The sequence below is a fragment of the Chroicocephalus ridibundus genome, chromosome 12 (assembly GCF_963924245.1).
Source record: "Chroicocephalus ridibundus chromosome 12, bChrRid1.1, whole genome shotgun sequence".
Classification (NCBI taxonomy): Eukaryota; Metazoa; Chordata; class Aves; order Charadriiformes; family Laridae; genus Chroicocephalus; species Chroicocephalus ridibundus.
Window position 1 is genome coordinate 7,830,606 of NC_086295.1, and position 13,374 is coordinate 7,843,979.

The window sequence follows — 13,374 nt, forward strand, 5'->3', positions numbered from 1 at the left end:
TAAATAGTCCATTTCCCAAGTACTAAGCTGACTGTCTGCCACTTGCTGCTACCTGGGAAAAAGCTGTGTCTTATTTTTCAGTTCAACGTTTTGTTTTCCACAGCCAGGCAAACTCTTTCTACTTCTGTTAATGTATGTCCCTGTTCCTTTTGAAACAGTGCTATTTATAGATGAACTGTAACATTTGTGTTGTTGAATAGCATACTTGTGGTATGATCAAGGGCTACAAATTGTTGGAGTTGACCCACGGCTATGCTTCTTGCTTATCTCTGCCAAACATATTGTCAGCTACCATCTCTGTACATAGCCAACGTGTGGAAAATACCTTCTTGTAGCCAGAAGATGTCACTGTAGTTAGTAAAAGCAGTAAAATGTAGTTTAAATGACGTAGATGAGTTTGAGAGTTATGAGTATGTGGAAGGGGAAAGAAAAATCTATTTTACCGTTTTGCAACCTACATTAGTTAGTCCCTTGTCTTTAATTGTATTCAAGACTTCAAATCAAATTGTATCAAACTTATTTACTGATAAAACTGTGTTTCAGGTGAAAAACCATACAAATGTGAATTCTGTGAGTACGCAGCAGCACAGAAAACTTCACTGAGGTATCATTTAGAGAGGCATCACAAGGACAAGCAAGCTGATAGCACAGCAGACGTGAAAAGTGACAGCAAAGCTTCATTACAGAGTCAGGAGACGGAGCTCTTGCTGGCTGCTGATGGTGCTCAAGAAACCAAAAATTCGAAGAGGCTTTTTGATTGTGCCAAAGATGCTGGGGGCTGCCCACCTACCAAGCAGCAAAAGGAAGTTCTGTCCTTGAACAATGCAATAGGCAGCACAGTCCTTTTGAAAATGAAAAACAATTCTAGGGAACTGAACAAAGGTTCCATTTGTAACAATTCAAATAAAATACATGAGAATGTGTCCGCTTCTTACCTGGAAAAACTAAAGGCTGAGAAGGAAACAAAGGAAGCTCAGCCCAGTGTTCCTCATAAAAGAGAGAGAGGGGCTTCTGTGGCATCAGAGGGAGATGACGTCCAGTATGTTTGTGCTTTAAAGGATGGAAAAAATGTGAATGATGTGCGAGAGTGCACTGAAAACTACAAACACAAGCCTATGGTGGACTCTCAAGAAAAGCCCTTGAACTTATCTGTTGGGACTTCACAAGAATGTTCAGTGATTTCAACTAGAGGCCCACTAGCATCCAGCACCTGTCCATTTTGTACTTACAGAACATTTTACCCTGAAGTCCTAATGATGCACCAGAGGCTGATGCACAAATACAATCCTGACACCGTTAACAAAAATGGCTGTAGAAGCAAGGCTCTAGCTAAAGCCAGACGCACTGGGTGCCCTCCAGCTCTGCTTGGTAAAGATGTGCTTCCTCTGTCTTTTAATTCAAAAAAAAGTAAGGCTTCCCCATCTACACAGCAAAAACTGTTGCAAACAGGAAAAGCTAAACAAAGTCACCCTCCACAGAACAAAGCCCCTCTCTTTTCAGTGACTGACTCAAGCAGCACAGCCCCGAGTAACCTCAAGTTTCATAAACAGCAAAGTAATATTGGAGCTCAGGCAAATAACTATAGACAACCTCAGCAAGAAATGCACTCCAGTTCCAGTATCTCTCCAGTATTGGACAGAGTAAAAAGATCTGAATCTAAAGTAAAAGCTCTAAGTGTCCCAGTGTCTCAATCTGGTGTAGTAAGCAGCAGTATGAACGGGGCTCTCGATTCTCACCTAAATGAATCTGCCTGGTCTTGTCATCGAGGAAGAGACTATCTTTGTAGTAAGTCTGTGAGCAATGTAAATCTAGACTATGGTGAAACGTCTGCTAAACGAATGAAACCTAATCTGTTAGCTATTGAACATACTGACTCTCCAATGGCTAATTACAGAAGATATGAAATGAGCAGATCTCGTGTTGCAAACAGATATGCAAATCTGCTACCTCAGGAATGTTCTCGCACCAAACCTGCATCCTCTGTTTTGCCAACCAAACAAGGGCTTCTGAATTCAGATGATGTTGATCCTCCCAATGTATTGACTGTTCTCAAACCTTACGAGCCGTATAGCTCTGGATCGCTTTACGGTTCTTGTGGATCTAGCAATGGCCAAGTAACCAGCTCTACAGTAGAAGGTACTGTATCTCCTTCCTAGTTAAATGTCTTGCACCATTACAAAGGAAGGTGAATGAAATATAAATAAGTGCATACCCGCCTTGAAACGGAGAAAATTAAGCTGTACTTAGCATTTCATCAAGTCCAGTGATGCTTGGATTTTGAATTAAAAACCCAAGTTCAGCAAACTCCTGGCTTGGGGAATTAGGCATGGAAGGTCTGAATTTTAAAGAGGGATTTAAAGTTCCTCAAGTTCCTTCCTCCCCCCTGCCATGGGTCTCTGATAGCCAACATGTATTGTTTGCTCATCAGAGCACTCCAGACGTTAACTAATACAGGATATGGAATGAGTCTTTCTGCTTAATACACAAGAAGTCTTGGAATATTGGAATATTCCATCTGGAATATTAATAAAACCTATTACCAAAAAATCCCAAATTGTCGTGGACAATTTTTCCCTTCAGTTGCAGAAAAGGATGTATTAAAAATCATAAAACTATTATTTAAATATTATAACTGTGTTCTTCAATGGGTTTTTATAATGTTTAGTTTTTAGTAGGAACAGAATACTTTGTTAAATCAAGGCAACGTATTCCTGCTATTCTAATTATGGTGTCTCAAAGCAGTAATGCTTTTTGGAAAATTCTGGGCCTAGCAGAGATAAATGTTTTGTGATGTAGTTGGAAAACTTTGGTACTTTTATGAAATACATGCTTTCTGTGTTTTGTTCTTAGTCAGCATTTTCAAAACTTAGCAGGAGGCCAAGATTAAAAGGTACGAGGTGATATTTAAGCAGTTGTCGGACTATTTGTAGACGATGGTATTTATGACTGAGCTGAGGTCAGTATGGACTTAGCTATAAATACAGGGCTCTGAATTTTGAAATGAAGACCCTATTATAAAAATGAAATGTACGTGTGTTATGTAGTCTTAAAGTCTCTGCTAAATTCTTAGACTCTGAATATTCCCATTCTCTGGAAGCAGCAAGATTATTCTTCTGAAGTAGTCAGGGTTCATAACAAGCCGGGGTGTGTTACCTTAGGTCAGAGTGAACTGCAAAATACTAAATCTGCATTTAGTTATGTGGCAAAAAATGTATTCACTGTGTTCTTGTTTTTGTTTGCTTGTTTTAAAGTTGTGGGCATCATAAATATTCAGGCTTGCTAGTGGGTTATGGAAGGATGAAGGAAAGCGTTACAGTTCTGTTTCCAGTCTGGGTAGAGAGTGGATAAAGGAAAAGCCAGCATCACAGTTGACTCACTGAAGTGGTTGTGAAATGGAGTTAATTCTTAGTTTCATGAGGAGTGTTGTCTGTGTACCATGAATTGCTATGAGGAATGTAAAATGGGCACTAGGTTATGCATAGAATGCAGAGGGACAGGCAGAAGGACAAATATTATTGCTGTCTTTTGATTCTACTACTGATCCTAGTGATCTGAGAGAAGGAAATACATACAAGGTTTCTTCTGAGCACAGAAGTCATTCATGCAGTTGTGAAATTTACAGTGTTCTGCAAGGCTTTTTTTAAAATTTTTTCTTTTAATTAATGGTTGATAGCAGCTAAGAGCTTCATGTGTGATCTCAACATTTGGTGGAGGATCTGACTGAAATTAAGGACTGTTAATTTGCATTGACCAAGGACTTGTGCTTCATGACACTACTATCTGTTGAGCAGACAGAACATTCATGATTTTGAGGGAATGCTCTAGATGTTGTATAAAAATCTATATATTTTAATTAGAACAGGAAGGGGAAAGTTAAAGTCTTGCAGCTTTAACCAGCTAGACAAGAGAAGTCTGTACCCCCATGACTAGACCGTGGGCAGTGTCTTGCTCCTTTACAGCATTACTGTACATTGGGGGTAGGGAAATTCTTTTCTTTTGCCGGTAGTCTTGGTGAGGTTAGCCTATTGAAATAGCAGTTGATGCAATACTATTTTTAAACGACAACTTCATTGGAATCCACCTTGTTCTTCTTTTGAAGAACACCTGTCTGCCAGAAAAATCTGTGGTAGGCTTTTTCTTCCTCTTCTTTGCTACAAGCCTGGAGACAGTAGCCTGTAGTCAAGAACTTCATACTGTTTCTTGTTATTTAGAGCTCTCAAAAGTATGGCTGCAACTAATTTGATGGTATTGTTGTCATGGAAATAAAGATTTCATTGTTTGTTACACAGTGCTGTCTCAGGGCAAGAAAAGTAACTTTTTTATGACTGTTACCTACATTGGAAAGACTTGTGAAACAAGACCCCCTCTGTGGGTTTTCATAGCAACTTCAATAAAAGCCCTGTGCAATAAAATGTAGGCTTTTAAGGCTAATTTCCTAGTTTTCTGCTCGGAAGTACCCAACCAAAACCTTGGTAGCTGTTTGAGAAGGTGGAGGGTAGCGGGCAGGCAAACTTCTCAGTATTAGGGATTTAATGTGGGTGGAGACAGTGAAGGTGAAAGTTTCTGCAAATTCTTTTTTTTGTTTAAAAAGCTGAAGTACAACTGCTTGTCTAAGAGTTGCAACTCCTCAGAGATGTATTTTGTAAGATATCATATGGAAAGTAGTGCAGGTATAGACCTGCAGGTTTCTGTAGTCTTTTTATCGAACTCTGGTGATAGTATAAAACATGATGTCAAAACCTTTTTTAAGGGTCCGTGTGCCTTGTGGCAACATTATTTAGGTCCTATGAACATGTTATGTCGCATGTTAAATGCTGGATCAAGTTGTCATGAGAATATGTTCCACTTGGCAAACTTGATTAAAGCATGATGCCTTCCGTTATTGCTTGTAAGCTCTGCCATTCTGTGTTGCCCTGAAGAGACAGAAACATTCTGAAACCACTCAGTTTGTGTTATTTTCAAATTAGTTGCCTTTGCAATGGCAACGTGCTATCAAGGATAACCTGTTGGCTGATTGATCTGGCAGAGGCTGCAAATTAAAGACAATCGCTCATGACACACTCCAATGGCTTCGTAGATTCTGTTGAAATATTAATTTAGCTTTGCCATTTTAATTTAATTAAAGCTTGCTAGGTTTTTTTAATGCTGCATTTAAAGCTTTCATGGAATATGGATGGCAGTTGGGCTTTTTGTATCCTGTGGGAGTAATGATTCTTGACTTTTTTCCTTGATTTTATGACGTGTTTTTGACTGCTTGCTTAAGCTAATAAGACTTAATATGGAACAGGCATTGATTTCACATATATAAATCAGAATTAATGGTCTCAGATAAACATGAAATTACCTGTACGCTAGACTGAAAATTGCTTAAAAAAGGTCTTCAAGTAAATGTGTATTAACACTCTTTTAAGTGTCACGATTGCCATATAATCTATGACGGCAATAATGTAGTATACCTGCTTTTCCTCTCCAATACTCATATTCAAAAATTCAATTTTCAAACAAATATGGAAAGTGTAGGCATCATGCTGTAGAAGGTACTGCGGCACAAGTGAAGCCTGCTGTGTGATGAGTTAAGCAAAGATACTTCTTTCTTGCAAATAAAATGAGCAAAGTCTGGAGAGACGGACATCACACATATACAGCTTAGAACAAAGTTGTTAAAGTAATATTTGTCATTCCTCTGGTATTTGGTCTGGGTACTGAATTTATATGAAGTCTTTTAACAGGCCTAGGGATATCTTGTCTTGGCCTCTGCTCACGAGATGATTTGTGGTAGTATCTGTGGCATTCTGGGGTTCTGGATGCTGACGTAGACTTGCTCACAATTGACAGTCTGAACACTCCGATTAGCAGGAAATAAGTCTAACTCTTCTAAACTTATTTTTGTCAGGAAAGAGATCAGTGTCATACCAACACTTATCTAGCAGTGTGCTACAAAAGCGAAGTTACGAAAGTTTCATTGGTAACGCACACTTTCGACCAAGTGACAAGAAGAATTGATCGTTTACTTCAAGAAATGGTAAACAAACCTTTTGAACTAATTGTTACTTAAATGTTGCATCATGTACTCATAACATCAAAGGTTGCTGCATCCTATGATGGGAGGTTATGAAAGTCTGAACCAGAATAGCTGAAAATGCAAACTCCCCATCTCTTACGAAGTGAACCAGGTAGTGGTGTAGCAGCATTAGTTATTTTGAATAGCGGTAATGGCTTGCATAAAAAGTACATAGGTACTCCTTTTCTAAAAGAAATGGAAGGGCTAACAAGAGATAAATATATTAATTAGTTAAAATACCAGTGGGAAGTGTTCAACAAAAGGGCTTCCCCCTTCAGTCAGTACATGGGGGTGGGGATATGTTGTGCAGAGAAGTAGAGATGAGATGAGGTGCCTAGTATCACAGCTCATGGCTCCTATGAGAGGTTATGTTGGTTAGTCCTTCCTGAAAATGTAGACATTACTCATCTTGCAACTTCTGAACATTGTGAGGATTGCCTCAAACAACAAGACTCTTGGTGGATTATTTCATAGGGAAGTAAGGATTTCCTGCTAGTTCCTTGACAGTTTATCTTTGTGTACTGGCGAGGTTGTTCCATATAGTTTTTCCTTTGTTTGACTGAGGGGTGGGTGCCTCTTAGGGAAACAGGTCAAGTGAAAAGAATTAGCCTGGTGTTCAGTTCTGTAGCTGTATCTCAGAACTTAACCCCACTGTGTTAGCAATATCCTTAGCTGCTAAGGAGATAAGTACTCTGTAAGACTATAAATAAATCTATCTGTATGCTTTTTTCAAACCCAGAGCTACAGATAATTTTCCTCATTCAAATTTAAGGAGATACGCCCTGAATGCTATAGCACCTGTACCAGCATGTACTATTTTATGGAAAGACTTTACATATCTGGGGACAAGAGCTATCTGATGTCTAGTTGACAGCTTTTAAAATACTTTGCTTTATTTCTAGATATTCTTCTAATCTTACTGCTTTTATTGTCCCCCTAATAAGCATATTTTTGTCTAGTTCTTCTTTTTTAAGCTAATTCAATTTCCTGCCTGTATTTCTGCTTGGGGCTTGAGTATCTTCAAAACTAGACTTGATTGCCAGCTTTTATTTGGCAAATAGAAGACACAGACCTTATACAGCAATAGCAATTTCTAAATACACATGCAAGGGTGCAGAACAAATTCCCTTTATGTTTTAAAGATACTCCTCAAACAAACAAACAAAAAGTGTTGTACTATTTTAGAGTTACATATCACAAAGCTATTTTCTTTTTTCCCCCTAGGTCTAAGGACACAAGTGCATGTTTTATGGAGTTATGCCTGCAGTTCATCCCTTGAGGAAAAATGAATGGTGAAAGCTACTGAACTAAGCTGTGATTGTACTGTATATAAAAACACTACAGTTTTATAATATTGGTTCTGTTAACATTTTGTACCAAATAGCCATAAAAAGTAGTCTAAACAATTGAGTTATGAAGGTGTGTGGAGAATGTATATCTTGACATTGACTTTTGAGTATTTTTCATTAGAATTAATTGACCAAATATTAGGTAGGAATTATATTTTTACATACTTGAGCGCTGCTGAAGAGTTTCTCTTTGAAAGAATATATATTCATTGCACCTCAGGTAAACTGTAGATACTGAAGTTGAAATCCTGTTGGCTTAATGCTCCTTTTTCATAAAGTTGAAAGTTTCTCATCTGTTTTTTTTTCTGTTGAACTATGTTAGTTTTTTAAAACAGCTTCCAAATAAACTGTCTGAAAGTGTCCAGTTTATAAATGTTGTGAACATCGAAGCAACGGTGCTGACATTATGCTGATCCGCCTTGTGTGTGTTAGGACCATAATGTGTTGGAGCGCTCTATTTCCCTGGGGTTGTTTCCAGCATATTTTTAAACGCAAAGGATGAAGCAATACTTGACATTTGGATTTCGGTGTGGCGTTCTGAAATACGGTTGGATTCTTCTCTTGGCATTGGTTGCTGTTCTTCAGAGAAGTCTCTTAAACAAACATCTCTACCACCATACAAACTTTCACAGCAGAAAATACCTAGGACTTGCATGAGAGACGATACTAATCTGAATGTTTAGTTTTGTACTAAACTCAGTACAGTTACTTTTAGAGGAAAACTACTTTGCACCTTTGTCCAAACTGTAAAGTCACAAACAAACAGACTTGCAATATGAGTATGGGATCTACAGACTTCAAAAGGGATGTGGCTATGGTGTAGCCTGCTTGACTGTGCTTGGAAGCTTCTTGATGTCGAGTTTTAGCATCTACTGGGTGTTTGAAATAAGTGAGAAATAACCTGTAAATGGGAGAGTATCTCCTTTTATTTTTTTGTGAAGACAACAAGAGTTTTTTCTAATGCACATGCAGTTTAATTTTTCTAAAGGGAAGATGGCCAGTTACCAGCCAGTAAAGCAGAATTGTTGCATATTTGGACTTGCATTCCTAGTTGCTTCTCATAAAGCCTGTAGTTAAGAGTTAATTTCTTCTGTACCTGGCTTTGACTTCCATATATTTTTAGTAAAACAAAAAATTAAAAATTTTGCACTGTTCATTTTGCTCTCTTCCCTCGTACAGCAAATGTAAAATAGCAAAACCTAGAAACTCTTGTTTTTTCATTATGCAACTTGAGATGTTCCAGTTGTATGTCTTAGTTCCTGTATATGGGACCTATTTTTAATGTCTCTGTAAACTGGCGATGTATTGAAGTGCTGTGTATCAGGAAATTGTACACTATTTACCTTTTTTCCTGTTCATAAGCTGAGCCATATGTACATAATCTAGATTTTTGTTTTCCTAGTTTTGCACTTTTATAGCCTATTTTTTGAAGATGAATTCACTTGGAAAATGGTTAATCTATTTTTTTGCGTGATCTTTCAATGAGTCTTATAGAGTGCATGCTGTAACTATCATCTGTGTTCCTTATGGGGTTCTGTGATTAAAATGTACAGGGCTGGTTTTTAAGATATTTCAGCAAACAGACCTAAGATTTGTTTGTTTTTAATCTCCCTTCGTGCTGGTACAGTTTCCCTCAAGGCTTTTTTTCGTAGGTATCTTGGGGTTGGAATTGAAAGATGGACATGAAGACTCTATTTCATGGCAGCACAGCCCTGTACTTCAGAATACACTTTGCCCATCAGTATTAACTATTGGGATACTACTGGTTTTATATGTTTCTTTGGAAATAACAGTGCATATATAGAGGTACAAATTGTTGATTTTTTTTTTTGTTTGTTTATGTATTTATTTCATTCCATTTTGGTTTATTTTAATTGTTGAAACCGGAAGTCGTCAAGCAGTAGGCACACATTACTCATTTAATTTATGATATATTTCACTTTAGTTGAGTATATTATTACATGTGGATGTAAATATAGACTTGGTGTTTTGCAAAACTGGTTTCTGCGTCTTGCTTTTAAAGCTTAAAATCAGTTGCCTGGAATTTTGTGTTCACTCGACCTTTTGTCGCACTCGCAGGGCTGGGGGAGGGGAGAAGGAGAATCTACCAATAACCAAACTCAGATTCATGCCCCGTGCAGTTCCTTGTGTGAAAATACTGAGTCACTTCCCAGAAAATCTGTCTGTGAGGTTTAGGAGGAAAACTTAAAATCATGAAGAAACCTTTTGTTTCTTCTCTTGCAGTTATTTTCCTTCAAGAAAGGAAATTGAGTTATTGTGTGCATTCTTTGTGGTAATAAGATAATGAGGGGATCATGGGATTTTTTTTTTTTTTGGCGAGGCTTCAGAATTTGTATGGGCTTAAACTGGTTTTTGAAACCAGATGCGTTTTGAAAAATGTCTAGGTCTGATGCGTTCTTGGAACAGAGGTGTCAGACCTCACCAACGCCTTTGGAAGGCGGCTAGAAGAGACTTGTCAAAGGCAACTCATCTCTGAGAGAAAGGGAGCTCGTCAGCCGAGATCCCCAAGGCAAATCCAACTGCATTTAAGGGTGCTTAAATGTGACCAGAGCCTCCTTGACATCACAGGTTAAGCGTTTGATTCCTGTGCTAGCCTGGCACTTGTTGCCAGATGAGGTTTAGGGAAGTAGGTTAGACTTGACTTTAGTAAGAGCAGTGCTGTTGGGGAGGGTAAAAGCTTCGAAGTGGGAGCTTGAGAACCAAAGGAGGTGTGGGGGTCTGGCACTTGCTCTGCAAATAGCAAGTTCTTACAGTGCCTTTGATGCACAGAGGTCTCGGAGCCTTGCTGCTGAAGGCTTTCAGCTGGGCCTGTGCGGCGCTGAATGACACCGCCGTTAGGCAGGGTACAAGAAATAAGCATGAGCTTTGCAAGCCATCTTTACTAGGACCCGTGGCTTTTCTTTAGTGCCTTGTAGGAGTGCTAAGGGTCGTCTTTTTGCCTTTAGTAGTTTTGGATAAGCTAGACTGACTAAGAGACAACAGGTGAGTGTTCCAGTGACTTTAAGTATCAGATGTCTACATTGCCATACCAATTTGTGAGCTATGCAAGCTGTTGAATGAAAAGTCAAATTAAAGAGGAAATCTCAGTAACTGACTGAGAGGGAGGCGGTAAAGATACGGAACCAGTACAAGGATGTTCAACCAAAGGTTGAAAAATCTTTTTGGCTTAAAGTCTCTTGCATCTTCAAACAGCGTGGGATTTTGGATGTGGGTTTTTTTGCAGTGCTGCCGTGTCTATTTTCTCATATAATTGGTTTCTCATCTGTGAGCTACATTAATACTGCTAAAACTTCCCCGCCTCCCTATTCCTTTGAGGTAACTGTTATTCCCAGCCTCAGCTGGGTTAATCAAAAGGTTGATGCTCTCTTTGCAGGGAAGGCCAAGACCAAAACTAAATGGAGCCATGAGTAAAGCTGGGTGGCTTTCCACTGTTGGTGTTGATAAAGCCGCTGTAGCTGCGGGGTTGGTGGGACGTCCTCCTGGCTCCGTGGCCTGCTGTCGTTGCCCCCTTGTGCCGATGAAGCCCTGCGGTAACCGGTTTGCAGAATAACCTGCCGAGTGCCAGGCTCTCTCTGTGGCCTCCAAGCAGAGGATCGGAGGACTTCAAGCAGTGTCTGACACGCTGGAAGGCATAGCTACAACACAGCCTTTCTCTAACCGTTCAGCTCAGAATTATAAACGCTTGTTTGAGGGATCTTCCTCCTACGCTTTTAATGAATTACCAGTTAAGATACATAGTCAGACTGCTGTATGTCTTAAAATTACGAAGAAGCGACACTCATTTTCTCGTATGAGAAAGATCTAATATTAAATCACAAAACAGTTTCCTCTTCCCTTTTGTGAAAGAGGAAAATATGCAAGTGCGTTACTGAGCAGATTTCTCTGTTCATTTGCACACACTTAAGAAAAGTGCATTTAATTAGGATTAGCGAGTCTCTGAATTGCAGATGGTTCTCAGGGGAAAAAATAGTTATGAGTGCATTCATGACATTAAAATCAGTACATTTAATTCAATTTCATCTTAATATTAATTCATAATATCTAAAGTAGTAGTTCCTACAGAAGATATTCATATGATTTGGGATTACTGGGGAAAATGAGATCGAGCATTTCCAAACATGCTACAGTGTGATTGCCATGCGTAATTATGCAGATTAACTACATGCTAATTACAAGAGTGCTCATTTTGACATGGATTGTTATCGGTAGCAAGGGTCAGTTATACGATATGCAGTTTGATTTAGTTTGGAGTTCGTTATTGGTGGATACCGAGTCCGGTATTAGGCCGTATGTGAAATCTTGTGCAAGTCGGTAGCTATTAACAGCCGTTGGTGTATGAGCCCAGAGAGAGCAGGCTGCTGGGTCGAGCGTGGTGTTACAAAAGAAGGAATTCTGTCTTGTTTAACACTTTTCAGACTGCCATGTTGGCCTCAGTTCTGACCACGGATCTGTAAGTATGCCATCTCCTTCTTTATGGAGCTAAACGGAAAGGTGTGGTGTCCTCCCGGATCACCCGTTCTTAATTTTATTATTGGCTCTAGTTGAACTGAGCCTGATCTGCTTAGAGCAGATACAGCAGCTTTATATTCCTGCTGTATATATTTGTACGACAGCGAAGTAACATACTCAGCTCTGGACCAAGCTGGATCTTTATACAGGATAAAGGTGCTTGGAACTGGGGAACTTTGGGTGTTGGTAATACCGCTCCCTCTTCAGCAGTTTCCTCCCTTTGTTTCTAATGAGGTTATCCCTGGCTCCCTACGTGCAAAATGTCATCACTGGTGGCTGCCAGGCTGAGCCGGGCTCTGCAGCCTCCACGAGTCCATCGCTTCCCTCCTTTAACACTTCACAAGGCCCTTCAGGTTCTGCCAGCCAAGGGAAGGTGGTTGCCTCCGGGCTCCGGCATCATCCTTCCGCTTGCTCTTATGAATGGTGGGAGCTCTGGGGTGGCTCAGCAGCCTTGTGATGGAGGGATGTTGTGGAAAAGACAATCGCAGCCTCGTGTTTCCTCCCCCCAGCGAGAGCTCGGAGCGCGCTTGGGCATTAGATGGCAGTGTTCGCAAGGAAGAGCCACCAGGACGGAGCTGAAGGGGGAGAGGAGCCGTCAGGAGCCGGAGCAGCTCGCGATGCTGAAGGTGCTATATGTCTTAAGGCCAAGTTTACTTTAGATTCCTAAATTAATTAGCAATTGCATAACATAAAGTAGATAAAAATAAAACAAACACAGAGCTGCCCCAGAATAGACCATACATGCAGAGAGATGTTGACCTATTTAAATACTCCATGTAGCAGAAATCACAGTGTAACCACAAAACTTCACCGACAAGCGAGATGAACCAGAGGAAATCTGTAGATACAGAAACGTTATCTCCGATTTTCTCTTCTCACCCTATCAATATTTACCGAAATGTGTTGCTGCAGAGCAGATTTGGTGTGCAGTTTAGCTGCTGGCTACCATTATTTTTGACTGCCCAAGATTTTATGATTAATTAAATGATGCATTTTATAATGTGGTACATGTCACTATGAGACAGACATTTCTCTGCGTGAAGCTTAGGTACAAAACTATTTGCATGAGCAAATCTGGTCTAATAAATAGTTATGGAACCCTTTGGCATTTAAAACTCATTTTACACATATAAAATGTTTTCATTAATCCCCTCTGAAAGTCGTGACCTAATTACTGATTTTTTTTGTCTTGTTGAATAATTACTTGTAAAGAACCTTTCTGCAATTTCATCCCTCCATCTTTGCTGCAGTTTATTGGAAAAATTGGTAAATAGTGAACTGGAGGAGCCTGAGTTACCTGTGTGAGCCGAGGAAACAACAGGCTTCTTGGTTTTCTGATAATTCTGGAAAATCAGGAAATAGTTTTCACTTAAAGCAAAAAATGCTCCCTCTCATCAAATAATAAAAAAAAAAAGTTCACATTTTGTCATGAAG

At 39.5% G+C, this 13,374-nt stretch overlaps 1 protein-coding gene across 3 annotated transcripts in view; it reads left to right on the forward strand.

The window, feature by feature from the left end:
• Positions 1-9,397, forward strand: part of ZNF217 (zinc finger protein 217) — a 28,642-nt gene extending 19,245 nt beyond the window's left edge. For all 3 annotated transcript variants that reach the window (XM_063350060.1, XM_063350061.1, XM_063350062.1), the window contains exons 4-6: positions 544-2,136; positions 5,894-6,022; positions 7,286-9,397. In XM_063350060.1, the coding sequence (XP_063206130.1) occupies positions 544-2,136; positions 5,894-6,003 (1,703 nt within the window). In that variant the 3' untranslated portion in view covers positions 6,004-6,022; positions 7,286-9,397. The remainder of the gene's footprint in view (positions 1-543; positions 2,137-5,893; positions 6,023-7,285) is intronic.
• The last annotated feature ends 3,977 nt before the right edge of the window (positions 9,398-13,374 follow it).